General features: G+C 32.5%; 1 protein-coding gene across 7 annotated transcripts in view; it reads right to left on the bottom strand.

Annotated features, from left to right (window-relative positions):
* Window positions 1–16,536, bottom strand: part of KCNT2 (potassium sodium-activated channel subfamily T member 2) — a 349,882-nt gene that overhangs the window by 206,009 nt on the left and 127,337 nt on the right. For all 7 annotated transcript variants that reach the window (XM_034667169.1, XM_034667168.1, XM_034667171.1 and 4 more), the window contains exons 6-8: window positions 14,573–14,647; window positions 12,973–13,056; window positions 10,411–10,505 (exon numbers count right to left, since the gene is read on the bottom strand). In XM_034667169.1, the coding sequence (XP_034523060.1) occupies window positions 10,411–10,505; window positions 12,973–13,056; window positions 14,573–14,647 (254 nt within the window). The remainder of the gene's footprint in view (window positions 1–10,410; window positions 10,506–12,972; window positions 13,057–14,572; window positions 14,648–16,536) is intronic.

Here is a 16,536-nt window from a genome sequence, read left to right as displayed (position 1 = left end):
TATGAAATTCAAATGAGATCTTCAGAACATCCTAAAATCGGTTTGTTAGCAAACCAGGAACCTAAAAAGAAATACCAAAAACTTTAATAGAGAAATATAACAAGGGTCAAAAATAAACATAAGTCAATGAGCTAATAGATAGGAGCTTAAAAAAGAATATTAAATAGTCAAATGAACCTGGATTATTAGGGATACTCAAAAATAGTCTGTATAACATTTGCATGGTTTTGGTGAAAGTTAATATAACCCTGAAGTAGGAGATACATCAGTATAAGCAACGAATCTAGAGAAAGGAGACCATGCTAAAAGGAGTATCTCAACACCCTGAATCCAAATACTTTAAAATACATTGGCAAAGATTATGGGCAAGAAAGAGGGTAACGCATAATACGGATGAAATTAATTTACAGAATCTACTGATAGGAAATTATGAGAACAGCAACGATACGTGATCCCAAATATAAGCATTCTAAAAGTCAGCTGACATGCAAAACTATCTAAGGAATTTAAAGAGCTAGGTAACAGAACAGGAATTAATAAGAAGGGAAAGGCAGGCTGAAAAAGTGAAGAATTTTAAAAGAGAAAAAAATAAAGTTGGTGGTGTTCTAAAAGGATGTATGAATTCTGCACAGATTTGACTGCTTGACGGTAAGAAAATGGTTTTATTATAATGAGAATGTACTATAAAAGCTCTGACGTTGACTGCAGTTTAAAATAGACAACCATCTGGGTTGGATGGCATAGGAAGGGCTATGTTTGGAGAAGTGAAAATAAAAAGAATTCTTGGATCTATTTTAGTGATATGATTCTTTATTAAAACCTTCTGCTACAATTACATTCTTATCAAGTTCTCTTCGCATTTTCACTAGTTTTTACTTTTTATGTTAACTGCCACCTTTTTTGGACACAGAGGTGAATGAAGATTCTGTCCCTATAAATTGTGCCATTTGTCCTTACACAATGTCTCCTACTATTCTGTTACGGCTTTATTTTGCTTTGTTTTTAATCAGAAATTCCACTTGGTTCATTCGAAGGTGCTCTTTTCTAATGACCTCCCTACACGATTACCCATACGCTGCTAATATTACCCACTCTATGGAGTCCCACCCCTCTTCTGAGCTCTGGGCTCCTACAGACAAATGGCTATTCAACACCTCAGTAAGGTTTCTAAAAAGCAGCTCAACTATAATGGACTCTTTCTTTCGCTTCCTCTTTATGTTTCCTTCCAGGTTTCTTCATCCTCATACATGGCATTATCATTCAGTTTCCCAAAATGCAAATCTTCAAAATCATCCTTTGATTTTTCTTTCTCCTACACCTGATATCCAGTTTGTCATCATAACTGTGTCACTTCTATTTTTTTTTAATTTACTCCAGTAGGAACACTTAACATGAGATCGATCCCTCTGCACAAATGGATATGTACACAGTAAGCAAAATGAAGATAGTCTTGGAACTAGTTCATGTGAAAGTCATAGTATGAACCCAGGATTATATCGTTCCACTTTAAGATTTTTATCATTCATACCAAAGAGCAAGCACATATTAGAGCTTACCAAAGAAAGCAACTCTGTAGTCACTCTGGTGTAACAAGAGCTGTCAGTAAGATGGAAATTGAAGAAGTCCATACTAAGTGACAGAAAATAGGATAACTGTGTGAAGAACAACCTGAGTGAAATGCACATGGTGATCAAAGTTTAAACAGAGCCTGAACCAGAATGGTGTATCTTTTTAACTGATTGTAAAATCAATGCTTTTTTGTCAAGGTTTCTCACACATCATTCCTAAGAAAGAGCCAGAAAGTAACATGACTCAGTATATAGCTTGTCCTGACTGAGAGAAAAATGCACTCACTGACTACCTGAGAGTTCTCAGGTAATTCTTGGCCTTACAGTGCACCATTCACAGCAATGACCATGGACTTGGGCTCTTAGCACAGATAAGAACTCAAGTAAGATGTGACCCTGGGCACTTGGAGGGCTTATGGAGTTGTTCATGACAAAAATCCCAGTGCAGGTATGGTAAGAGCTAAACAGATTAGTGTGAGACTCACTACCTTATTCAGCACCAACCTGCAACTGGGTCAAACCTACCTTATTGCAGTGTCATATGTATTTTTGCTAATAGATGGCTGCTTCATAAGAAAAACAATATTAAAAACCAGAAAAATAAGATAGGCACTGAAAATTTTTACTAGATAAGCATACATTTCAAATAGTAAAAGAATTTAAATGAATTAAATACAGTTTGTTTAAAAGCTTCAATGTTAGCTTTAGGATTTTTTTTTCTCTTAGAAAAAGTTTATTTTTCTGGATGCTGGATTTGAGAGTCTACTGGGAGATTTGTCTCTTTAAAAACCATTCTTCAATGTTATCTTTGACACAGATCCCTACAAAACAATTTCAGTGTTATGCAATTCTAAAACAAAATCTGAACATTTTACCTTCTTTAAAAAAACTGAAAAATCGTAATTGATGTACTTAAATAGACCCTACATATAACAACAACGGCATCCTAATTACTAATCGCTTGTAATTAGTGCTCTTTAAAATTTGCCTCTTTTAAAATGTTAACTATACATCTGGTTATATAGTTGTCCTTTCTTATATGCGGTTCTGCTTTCAGGAGTTTCAGGTACCTGCAGTGGGGGCAGATAGTCCTTCTTCTGTTATAGCATCAGGTCAATAGTAGCCTAAGCTATGTCACACAGCCTATGTCATTCCCCTCACTTCATCTTATCACATAGGCATTTTATCATCTCACATCATCACAAGAAGGGTGAGTACAGTATAATAAGATATTTTGAGATAGACCACATTCACATAACTTTTATTATAGTATATTGTTATAATTATTCTTTCCATTATTAGTTGTTAATCTTTACTGTGCCTAATTTATAAATTGAATTTGATCATAAGTGTATATAATACACAGTACCTTCCCCAGTTGTAGGCATCCAATGGGGATCTTGGAATGTATCCCCTGTGGATTAGGGGGAACTACTGTACAAGCTTTCAAGCTTTGGCAAGGTTTATAAGGAAAACATTAATTTGAATGAAAGGAAATATTGAGACTGTAAACTCTCTCACCACCTGGTAAATGTCAATTTGTACAATAAAATGTTTTCAGAGAAAAAAAGTCACATGGCAGAAATAAATAACCTTAAATATCCATGCACTCCCTATGAATCCTATCGCTGTGCACAGTTACTTGAAAAACTTAATTAGCAGTGGCATTCTGTGCTAAAAGCATCTAACACTTTGATTTCATGCTTGTAGTTCATACATTAGTATTCAAATCAGCCCACGACTTGCACTTTGGTATTTCCTGGATGAATACCAATTAAATTGTTCCAAATAATCATTTTCATTTCCTATGGAGTATCTCCTTAAAACCTAATAGTGTCGTGGAATTTAAGATATCTGAGATGTTGGGAGTTTTACGTTTTTTAGGGAGAAATTTTGTGTTTAAAGTAATAATAAATCTAGTTTTTCTATTGTTGCAAGAAAGTTCTTAAACTCCTGGCCATTGCCTTTGAGTCTATGCAAAAAAGTTACTGAATCATGCCATACACATTAATCTGAAGTCAACATATACTGCAATTTAGTAATTCATGAAAAGTGACCACACCTCACCCTAATGCACAAACATGCATTTTCATTATTTCAAAATAAATGGATGATGAACACTTTTCAGAAGAAGCTCAGGATTTAGATCAGATGGGAGAAGCAAAAGTGAGATTGAACAACAATAAAAAAAAAACAAAGAAAGAAGTAGAAGAAAAAACAAAAATTCTGAAAGATGATGGGACGAAAAAAGCCTGATAGCATGTGTACTGCAATGCTCTCTAGCATTTAATCAATTTGTTTCTGAGATCAATATAGGACATGATAGTTTCGGTAATTTTATTAAATTGTTCTGTTCTCACAAATTCTAACATTAAAGGAAGAAACATTCTCAAGACATTAATTTGGAAGTTACAGGGAGACAAAATTAACAGCCAAAACTTGATTTATCTGGAAGTTCTTATTTATGAGGTATGTGTATGCAATTTATAAAAATTATTTCAAAGAGTATTTCTCTCCAATTAAATTAGTAGAAGTTTGACTACCCAGTTAGATTTCCTTGGCAGAAACAACAATCCTATAATGTCTTCATACATTACACTGAGAGTGTTTAACCTCACATCAAAGTTAACTGTGAAAAGAAGGTATTTAAAGGAACATTCTCAAAATACATGTTTTGAGTATACTTAATTTACAATATCTTTAAGTACCTCCAGTTGATAAGATATCATTTGGGAATTCTGACCCCCAAATATTACTGTGCATCAACTACAAACATTTGTGAAGCATCTTATATACCCATCCAAGAGATGCAGGGCATAAAATGGTAAGGAAGGAAAATTGACTCTTTGTTCTTATACGTCATGAAAATCTACCAAGAAACCCTGATAATTAAAGAAACATTGTACATTTATAATTTTTTCCAACTACTGAGAAACATAAAGCTTGGACGTCTCCCATAATTCAGATAGCCTTCAAGAAAACTTCAGGGCAAAACTTCAATTTAAAAGCTGTAACTCAAAAAAAGTTGAGATTCAAAGAGTAAGTAGGAGATAAAGGTGGAGAATTTGGATTTATAAAAAACTTAATGTGAGAATCACTTTATTAAGGGAAGGAATTAATTAGGCAAATCATATTGAATATGATCTCTACATTTGACATTTTGTGTTAAATTTTGTTATCTCTTTTTACATTCCTTAATTTTTGTGACTGTTTTGTTTGTCTTCAAAAGTATACATATTCATTCTGAATATTTAAACCATAGCAGAAAGTATATGGAAAATGACTGAAAACATAATACATAATTCTACATCCATATATAATCACTTGAATATATTCCCATCTCTACAGATATACAGAAAGAGAGATTGATGAACAGGTAAATGAAAGTAATTTAAACAGATTATAATCATGTATATGTCATGACTTTATTTAAATGTGTTGTATATGTGTTTGCTAAAATTAAAGAAGAGAAACAAGGATTAGAAACTTGCTGAATTTGAGGCAACTAATTATTCACACAAAAGAGATAGCAATGGCTTAAGTATTCTTCTATCCTTAATCAAAAATATCTAAAAAGAGTTTGTCATCCTAATGTCTTACTAAACTATAATTCGACTTCAAACAATAATTTAAAAATTCAAAATAGAAATGAGAAAATTAACATAATTCTTTTATGTTTTAGTTTATTATTTTTGTTAATGACTTCTAGAATATCATACAAATAATATTACAGTAGTTAAGCAAGTGGGCTCTGGCACCAATTTGCCTACACCCAGACCTGAGCTCTGCTTCTTACTAGTTGTAGACCTATGACAACCTAAGGTTTATCTTTTTGGTTGACCTTTCTGTGCCTCTGTTTCTTACCTGTAACATGAGAATTACTGTGGCATGAACACATTGGCTTTCTCTCACCCCTTCACCCCACCTTCTAGTAGAAAACCTCCCTTGGCTATGTACCTATGTCATAGAAATTAAAAACGGTGTCTCTGCCTCTGCCTGGATAAGCCTTCAACTGCACTTCTGATAAAACTCAGTGTGAAAAATGGGGTTTCCTGGAGAAAGATCCAAGGTGTTGCTGCTGCATATACCACAGATTCTCATAAGCTATATATTTTTTCCTTTTCCTTTATCCTTTTTTTTATTATTCCTGTAGTACATACTTAATAATATGTAGGTAGTATACTTTCTAAGTTCTTGTATGTCTGGAAATAACTATACATTACCCTTATAACTCAATGATGGTTTAAATTCTAACTGCCTAACATTTGGATGCCCACTTTTGCAAAATTTAGTTGGGACAAAGAGTTTTCCATTTGTTCTAGTGTAATACAAACCTGGGGGCTGTCAGTTTCCAGATCTTCAGACAAACACAGTTTCTGTCATTCATTTGTAATAAAGCAAAACAAATGTGACCAGACAAAACTAGTAACCAAATACCATGATGGCAATAACACCATTAGATCATGGTTTAATACTTTCTCCAAATTTCAGTTCTTATTTTTTCACTGTCCACTTCCTGTCACACGGCTATTTGCCTTAAGAGTTAAATCAGTAAACAGAGTTCAAGAACTTCAGCATCAAGCATTAAAATAAGTGTTAATTATAGATGCACAAGAAAATCCCAAACACTTTTTGAATTAAACATGTTAATAATTTTAACAGTGTCATGTTTTTAAACAATAAATGGATTTATTTTCCCCTGAAATGAGACTAGGAGGTAAACTGAATTTCTTACATTGGACTAAAACACAAAATATCCATCAACATAATACAGATCTTGATGTTATAACTCTATGAAATAACATGAAATTATCTAAACATACATATTCAAATAAAAAATTAAAGTTTGAAACAAAGTAAGTGCAAAATAAGCCTACTAGTGTAAAATTAGAAACACCAAATGCATTACAAATCAGAGTACTTATTATTGGTTAGAATATGTTGATCATTAAGCTAAAGTCATGTGCTTAATTCCCAATGTACCAGTTTCCTCTGCTTTGTTATAGAGACACAGGCTGAATCACAATTCCCAGCTGTCTTGGAAGTGTGCATTATTGATCAAGATGGGTACACAGCGGACGTGGGGAAAGATTAGTCCAAATTCCATTACAATGACAGGAAAAACAATTCTGAGCACATTCCCTACAGAGATTGGGTCAGCAGCTTAATTTTATTTCAGTTTGGCATGTGTCTCTTGTAGACAGATGCTTAATGATAGTTCTTTGTAATGTTAATAAAGATGAAGAAAAGACACATTTTAAAACCATACAGCAGCTTTCCAAAACAGGTAATTTTAAAATTGTGAGATTCATGAACAACACATCCAGTTCATCAAATATTAGCTCCTGAATCTTTGGGGGCTTAAATTGTATATATTAAAAATTCTGATTTGGAGAAGTACTGACAGTCTTGCTCTGTGACATAATATAACTGCAATTAATTAAGACTACTCTCACCACAATGTAAAAAAAATTATATATGTTTGTGTATTTGTATAGTATAAAGTATTAAAGGTACTCAGAAAGAGGGAGATGTTACCATTGCTTTTAACTTAGTGAAGCTGACTAGAAGAAACAAATATTAGAAATATGTTGCAAGTACAGAAAACCTGAATACATTACAATGGAGGAAAATGTTTTCTCATATTTCCCATTAAATATATTTTTAGGCATCTCGGTTCAGTTTTGTATTATTATTAATAAATTACTCTGCTTAGATATTTTAGAGCAAATTAGTTTTTGTGCAGTCACATAATTTAATCATCTTATATACAGTGGATATTTGAGGTAGAAAAAAAATGAAATTTTTGGAGTGCTCATACTAAATGTCATATCCTCTGATAGTCATTGTATAAACATACCTAATTTAGTCTTCATTTAAAAAAAGTACAAGAGAAATTTTATAGGGTGATTAATATTATCTCATTTAATAATGTGGCAAATAAAGTTAGGTAAATTCAGTAAGTTGCTCACAGGTTCCAAACTAGCATAGCCCTGAGTTTTAAACAAATGATATACATATGGACTTTTATGACTTATCAGGGCCAGAGATTGCTTATTGTTCTATAGTACCCAGTTTTCTCTTTTCCATGATAGTATAATGTTCAGCTGGGTATATTGTTGCCCAGCTACATATTTCTGTAGACTCTCTTTGAGCTAGGTGTGGATATATGACCAAATTCTGGCCTACATTATGCATGTCATATCTGGGTTGTGCCTTATCTTCTTCCTTCCTACAGGCTGGAGTTAGGATATAATGGCAGGAGTAGAGTAGCCATCTTGAGCCACATTATGGAAACTGTGTTTTGGGAATGGCAGAAAACAAGTTATAAGCAAATTTAATCTCCAGCAATATTAAGCTGATACAACCTTCTTAGACAGACTACTTAAGCATTTCCATTTGTGTAAATTGCTGAACCTTTGTGTATATTTGTATTTTAGTGTGTGTGGTGTAACTCTTTGTTAAAACAGCCTGTGTGGGTGTGCCTGGGTGGCTCAGCCATTAAGAGTCTGCCTTCGGCTCGGGTCATGATCCCAGGGTCCTGGGATAGAGCCCTGCATCAGGCTCCCTGCTCGGCAGGAGGCCTGCTTTTCCCTCTCACACTCCCCTTGCTTGTGTTCCCTGTTTTGCTGTCCGTCTCTGTCAAATAAATAAATACAATCTTTAAACAAAAAATAAAGAAATAAATCCTAAAAAAAAAACCAGCCTGTGTGTTATAACTAATATAACATTGTTTATATTTTTCTTGTAGATAACTATACTTTTGATGGTGAATTAAAAAAAAAGATTTAGTCTACCATAATTTGATGGTCATGACTTATGAAGACATTTTGCTTGGATGCTAGAGATGACTACACAAAGAAATCAAACTTCAGTTTCTCCATTCTAGATATTATAATTTAAAAGCATATTAATGTAAATGTATTGATAAAAATGTATTGATGTACACATGATTAAAAACAATATTGTAAATTTATAAGGTATGTGATTAAAACCAGCAACACACAAGAGCAACAACAACAAAAGCAAATCTAACTGCAAATAAAATAAAAAGTGAAACACAAATAATTTAAATGTTAAATAAATTACATAATGGCAATTTCATATACACTATGAAAACCCATTATCTAGCACTGCTGCATCCTTTGGCATAAGAAAGTGGCAAAATTTGTTTAGTTGCTACTTTTGAAAATAAAAACTACTCAAGAAATACACAAATAGGAAGAAAGTAAGAGAAAACAGAGAGCCCACCCTACATGATTCACTGTGAAGAGGGTGCCTTCAAAACAAAAGTGCTGAACTGTTATCATATAAAAATAACTTGTCCTTATTTCAGCATTAATATTTCTTTTTCTTAAAAAGATTTTATTTATTTGAGAGAGACAGCATGAGCAGGGAGAGGGGTAGAGGGAGAAGCAGACTCCCTGCTGAGCAGGGAGCCCAACGAAAGCCCGATCCCAGGACCCCAGGATCATGACCTGAGTTGAAGGCAGATGCTCAACTGACTGAGCCACCCGAGTGCTCCTCAGCTTTAGTATTTCAATTACCTCTTTACTAAATTTACTTTAACAGACTCTAATAATATGTTAAAAAACATTAATTTCACTTTTTGTAATTTTCCACCGTTTGAAATATTAGCAAGTACGTAGGTATATAAAATTTTTAATTGGGAGTACTGTTCCATAAATAAAATGAAAAAGCTACTAAACTATTCATTTAATGTCATTATCTTAAAATTAAGAATTTTTAGTGACTTTAGAAGGGAAGTCATTACTTTCAATATTTCATATTTCTGCAGCTAGGTGTTTACTAGGTGAACAATAAAAGCAATTTGTGAGCAGTAAAAAAGATTTAAATGATAAGACTGCTTTGTGTCAATTTTAGAGAGATATTTTATATTTATAGATATTTAATATCTTAAAATATATTTATTTTTAAGATATAAAGTATGTAATAAAACCCACTTTAAATCCAGTTAATAGTGATGTTAACTACAGACTATTGATACAAAGTAGTTGCTATGCCTACATATCTCAACCCATGTTTACATATATCTATCTTTGGCTCTATTTATATCTAATTCAGTTGTACTAGTATATGAGGGCATTCTTCCTATTTTGTACTTCCTAATTAACTTTTTCTCTTTCTTGATAGGTCAAATCTAGGACAGAGCACAATTATACATAATATCTAAGGCTCCTTAATATATTATTCTACCTCATTTTTTGATTTTTCACATTTTTTTCTCCTCTTAAGGATCTACATGAATCCATATGTATGGCACACATTTCCCACTGGATTACTTTATAACCATCAAAGTGAGACTTTCCAGGAGAAGAAATAACTGTTTTCTATAATAAAACAAAGTACCAGGTCCTGCGTTGCTTTGTCAGAAGATCTGCCCTTGCTTTCTGCCTGACTGCACACTGAAACATCATGGATAGAAGGCACGGGCAGAGACAGTGATGGGCAACGACAGTTTTCTCAACAGTGTTTCTGCTTTGAACACTGTAGAAAGATAAGGGCACCTCTATGTCAGCAGTTTGAAAGAAAATTTCTTGTTTGACAACTGTGGCATGCAGTACAAATTCTTGTGATTTGGTTGTTTACAACATTTGGGAAAATGTCAAAGTTGCAGTAAATATCAATACCAAGCTATAGACGCACCTTCTTGTTTTTTCTGTAAGACTGAAGGAGGGAATTCACTTTTATTTCTATGGGTGATCCTTTACATTTATATTCAATATTTCTCTATTTATTTTAGCCAACTCAATTAAAATGATGTATATTTAGAAACTATAATTAAATGAAACAATAAAAATAATGGAATGTATACTCTTACCAGGTGAAGATAAGGCATAGTAATGTAGATATTAAAATCAGAACTTGATTAAACATTGCAGACTGTGTACGCTGAATGGCTCTGTGAAGATCATTCTAAAATAAAACCAAAAAAGCATATCTTAATTTTGAAAATACTACCTATCCATGAGTTTCACTACTTTTATTACTGTGTATTATATTTCAACTATTTTGTGCACATACAATGCATATACTTTGAATGTAGCAGCATATTTCCATTTTTGCCTAGGTCTAAATATACTTCACCTTAGCATTCATATTATACAGATAATACTATGGGGGACCACCAAAGCCCCAAATTTCAGTTTACTCCCTTTATTAACATCTCTAGAGATGTTGCACTGACTCCTAAAAAGCCCTCCATGGTATGCAATGCTTCTAAAGGAAAATTCTAATTTTAAGAGTAATAGCTAGGTCAAGCTACAATAACATCTCATTCTCTGAATCAGGAAAAATGACATGAAATATGCCAGGCAATCTATCATGAAGGGAAAAAGCTAAACAGCCAATGAACAAAATTTTTTAAGTTTAATTGCATTAACATAAAGATAAAGGTGAATTAAAGATATTTTTATCTTTCCAATTGAAAAACATTAGAAAATAATAATGCCCAATGTTGTTTAAAATGCAAAAAATGAGCACTCACAAATGATTGATATTGCCCATGTAATTTGTTATAAAATTTCTTGAAGGTGATTTGGTAACACAGTTCACAGCCATGCCCTTTTTATGTCATGCATTTATTAATTAAATTAATGAGTATTTACCCACAGCATAATTTCTAAAAACTGACCACGTGAAAATCATCAGAGATAAAAATTAATATTTATGTTCATATTTATTACAAAAGTATAATACTATAAAATAATGAATGTTCATTACTACTAAAATTACTAAAATATGTAATATAAAATGGTTAAATAAAGTGACCAAAACTATAATAGATTTAGATGCAGCTATTAAAAATGATTTGAAGACATAAAATTGAGCACTACAAAGACAAAATTCAAATTATAAATTTGAACATACAATATAATTTCATATATGATGTGTGCATTTTTTTCATAGACAATATTAGAAGGATATAAGTTATTACTAGTATTTAGTCTGTGGTAGATTTATAGGTTTTCATAATTTATAGTTTTCTGCTCATCTCAAAAATTTTATAATAAACTTTTAACTGTCTTAAAGTCAGTGTTGCATGAAATAAATCACTTCACCAATATAAAATCTCAACAAGCCACTATTTTATCTTCCTCTAGCACATATTTAACTAGAACTGTTAAGAAAAATCAAGTTGATAGAAGTTCACCTCTCATCCCTTTCTTTTTGACAGTGTTGTTAATGAGCAGAAAAATAAATAAAAATTTCTCCAACCAGTGAAAGAAGCAGCAAAATATAGAAACACATTGGAAAATGAATCCTAAAATAATATTGCAAAGCATTACTTTCACTTTTAGTGATTGACTGATGATTCCTCCCTCGGTTAGGTTCTTTTTTTCCACCAACTAATAACACAAATTAGTGTAAAGAGGTTTATTTTTTCCCGGTGTATTTCTTTTTTTAGCAATTTAGGCAACATATATTTAGTAAAATAGTACTTTTAGGGGAGAGGGGAGGATAGTGAAGACGGCCCAACATTTCTCCAAACCATTCCACAGGTCATACTCCCCTATCATTTGGACACGTATTTTCATGAGATTCCAGTGGTTATTTAATATAAATGTTTAGAAACATTCATTTGGTTGTGAATACTCATATGCTACCCAAATATTCCTTTGGCTAAAGTTTTTGTGTACCATTTCTGTTCAAAAACATTTAAAAGGAAAACAAATTTGTTTCCAAACAAATTTTATTTCAGTGTAGTAAAACTAATAGGATTGAGCCCTTACTATATTTATGACAGACACAATATTTTATACACACACACACACATCTATATGCTTATACATATGTAATTTCATTTAATTCTTACAGCAAGTCTGTAAGGTAACTACGTTTGTTCTCTTCTGAAGACAAATAACCAGTTATTGGTAGCTCTGGTTTGGTGATATTTAGAAAATCTGAACCATTTTTGTTTACCAGATAATAGGGCCTTACAAAGGTGATAATTTGGCAATATGGGCCAAGTTAAGATAGCCCAAAAAGTTTTCATTCTGAATTAGAATACAGGCAGACTTAAGATCTATTAGCATCAATATTAATATAACATATCATTTTATTTGACAGTATTTTACCAAAATTCTTTCATTTTTATAAGTAATTAAAGGAAACTATTTACTGGGATACTGAATTAATTTAAAAGAAATTTATTAATTTAAAATAAAATAAATTTATTTCTTTTAAAAATGAACCATTTAGAAATTTAATGATACCTAAATAAATCATAATAGTATGAGTTTGTATTACAAAAAAATGAGGAAGTACAAGACTAAGACCTCAAGTCATCTTCTCTCTCTGTTTAATATGAGCACTGAAAGTATGTAACAAATAATGAAAGGCTGAAAATATTTTTGTATTTGCACTGCACTTCCATACTTACGATCATATTTTCCAAGGCATGTTTGGCAAGCCAACAGTTTAGAAAGACAGGGACAAATAGATTCCTTAAGGAAGGCCAGAAGATCTGAAAAACAAACCAAAACTAAACTTTTATCTCAAAGCAAAAATCATACCCATTAGATTAAAATGTAAAACAAAAAAAGTTAATAAAGACAATATAATTTTTTAATACATGTGACAAATAATTTAAACTCATTAATGAAATGCAAGGAGAAGATCCAATCTTTTCATTCATTGGTCTAAGTCTCACTTAGGGAAAAATTCTTTGGGAAATCATTGTAGAGCAGAAAGGAAAAAATAAATGTCAGCTATAACTATGGTAATTCTCTCATTAAATCTTTCAGTGTGACAGTTTATAATAGACTTCACCTCCTTCTTCCCTACAACATCAGGGGGAAAGTAGGAATAAGGAGAGAAGGCTTTCCCTTTTCATAACATTACCACTTACTTTCTTCAGTTTCAAACATTTTAAGTGACATTGGGAACCATATTCAATTGTATTATATTTAGTTAGCCTGTCATTTAATCTAGTTCCAGTTGTTCCCCTAGATAAATCACTCAAATTAAAATAATTATCAGAAGTAAGCAACCACTTGAGATAATATTTGCTTATTTTCATAATTTTCCAAATAAAATTCAAATGAAGTGTTAGAAAGCATATCCCCAACAGACATTATCATAACTCTATGAAAGAGAGATTAAAACCTAATTTTGCAATGGGAAAGTGCTTGTTATATATTTATGGGGCTGCAACTGAGCAGGATCATGATAGAATTGGTATCCCACAGTACTTTAATAAAGAAACAAATTGCTAGTTATCTGGCTGTTGGCAACTTTCTTATTAATGGGAGAGTTAGTAAATACTGTGTTTAAGCTAGAAATAAATACATGCTCAGTATGAGAAACTTTTACCAATACTTGATTTCTATTTTTTTTTCATTTGAGTATAGGTGACATACAATGTTACATGAATTTCAGGTGTACAACTTAGTGATTTCATAAGTTTATACATTATGCAATCTATGTTCACCACATGGGTAGCTACCATCTGTCCTATGATATCACTAGTACAATATCACTGATTGTATTCCTTATGCTATGCCTTTTATTCCCAGGACATGCATTCCATAACTGGGAAGCCTGTATCCCACTCCCTTTCAACCAATTTTCCCAGCCCCTCTCCCCCTCCTCTTTGGCAACCATCAGTTCTCTCTATTTTTAGGTCTGATTCTGCTTTTTGTTAGTTTCTATTTTTAAAAAAATTCCATAATGTACACAAGAAATGGAGTGATTAATTTCTTCTCTGTCTAGATAATATCAACACCTCTCCAAATGGCACATCTAGAGCATATATGTCTAAAAAAGTATTTTATTTTGCTATTGCACTAGATCTCATTAGTTTTCATTTCATTTCATAATCCAGTTATCCAACTGATTTTACTATTTATTTTTAAAACCATAATCCTTACCAAAGCCTAAAATCATTTATCAGAGCTAATATATTATTTATTAGTATTTAGATTTAAAGACTTAAGTCTAATGACAAAATTATTTATTTTAAAGATGCTTTTAGGACTTACTGAGATAATGAAGGGAACCGCATTAATTATTTCCAAGATGAAGGGTATTCGTAAAATCTGTTCCCAGATGTTTCCCTTGCAAGAAAGAATAAATAAAAATGAAAGTCAATTATACTGAATCCCATTAAAGGGGGGAAAAGACAGCACTCAGAATTTCTCTAGCAAGGATGCTTACATTAACAGAATACCAAATCATTATATAAAAATGTAGCAATGACTTTTAAAGATTATTTATGTAAATGTAATTGTACTCTCTCAATTTTTTGGTAAGTTTAAGAAGTAAAACAAACATTTATAGTAAGTCTTGAATACTGCATACAACACATTTTGATCATACAATACTTCATGGAAGAAAAGTTACTAGTAAAAATACACATATTAAATAGAGAATCAGTAAAAAATGATTCAATCTTAATTTTTTTACTATATGAGGTATATTCACAAACTGTTAAGCATATTAAAAAGCTTGTAAATACATACACTTGTTAATGTTCATTAGTATTAACATGGGTTTTATGTTAAAATGTAAAGGAAGGGCTTTTTCCATCATCTAGATTCTAATCTCCCAACCCACATAGTACAACAGTATTCATCAAAACCGGTGACATAATTTGTGAGTCCTAGTGCAAAATCAAAATTCAGGGCTTCTTATTAACAAATTATTAACAATTTCCAGAAGGCAACAGAAGAATATTAAAATAAGCACAGGCCCTTCTAAATGTACAGCCCTGTGCAAATGCATACTACACACCCACGAAGCTGACCCTGATATAAACAGGTTAATCACTGGCACTTTCTTAAATGGTGTCCAATGGGGAAAAAACAAAAACAAAAACAAAACAAAAAACAAAACAAAACAAAAAAAAACCCAAAAAACTCAGAACTTCCTAAAGCAGCTTATTCTTCTATGAAGAGACCTCCATATTAGAAAGGCAATTTGAAATCTGGGTCCCTGTATTTTCCAATTATAACACTGGCTTCAAAGTTAGGAGCCTTTCTTAATTTTCCCTGAGGTCCCAAAGGCTTAAAACAATAAACAGTGATGTAAGATACCACCACATCACAAAGCAAGGTTCTAGATTGGCTAATGACCATGTACTCAAATATTAGGTAACAAGTTTTGCTATATTTTATTCATCACCATCTCCAGGCTATACAGAAAGTGGTAGGGGGAGCAGGTGGGGGGGAAAAGCAACAAGAAAGCCTCTGTACAGAGATGTTAGTGGTGTTTTGGCGCTTCTCTCATCACTTCACCTCACTCTGTGTGCCTCGTCAGCCCCAGAGGGACCAGAATCAACAGCATCAAATAAGAGAGGAAGTGGGAATAACAGATAACCTCACAATGACTCCCTGTCCCACATGGGTCTGAGCCAAGGATAAGCTAAAGCCTTAGAATGGATGAAAATTTTAAATGTTTATATATACAGGGCATAATTTCTTAAATACTAAACTGAAATTTGCCTTGTAATTGGAGAGACTATAAAAGCTCTGGGACCTTTACAAGATATCATTTGATCAGCATGGATCAGGAGGATGTGTGGATTTGGAAAAGTGTCTGGGGAGAGGTCTGGAAAAGACCTCTCCTACTTGCACAGAGTCAAATTTGTTCAAAAAAGCAGTAATAACTGATTGTGTGTGTGTGTGTGTGTGTGTGTGTGTGCGCATATGTGTGTGCATGTTAATATTACTGTTTCATTCACCAGTGTTTTTTTTTACTGGCTCAGTTTCCAGAACGCTTAACATTTGGCTTATTCTGTCCTTGGTATGTTTTTATTGGTGATTGTACCTCTCTCTTTGGTGTCAATGACTGTTCCTGGGGAGAGAAAGATTGAGGTGACCAGCAAGAGAACGAAGGGTGTGGGAACAGTTACCACTGGTGATATGGCAGGATATCTTTATTAATGCACAGCAAGATTAATATTGGTTTTCTTAGCTGTGATACACTGTTTGGACATATTCAGTTC

Source organism: Ailuropoda melanoleuca, chromosome 8 (assembly GCF_002007445.2).
Source record: "Ailuropoda melanoleuca isolate Jingjing chromosome 8, ASM200744v2, whole genome shotgun sequence".
In the NCBI taxonomy this organism is placed as follows: Eukaryota; Metazoa; Chordata; class Mammalia; order Carnivora; family Ursidae; genus Ailuropoda; species Ailuropoda melanoleuca.
Note: the sequence above shows the minus strand (reverse complement) of the source record. Positions and strands in the feature narration are given on the sequence as shown.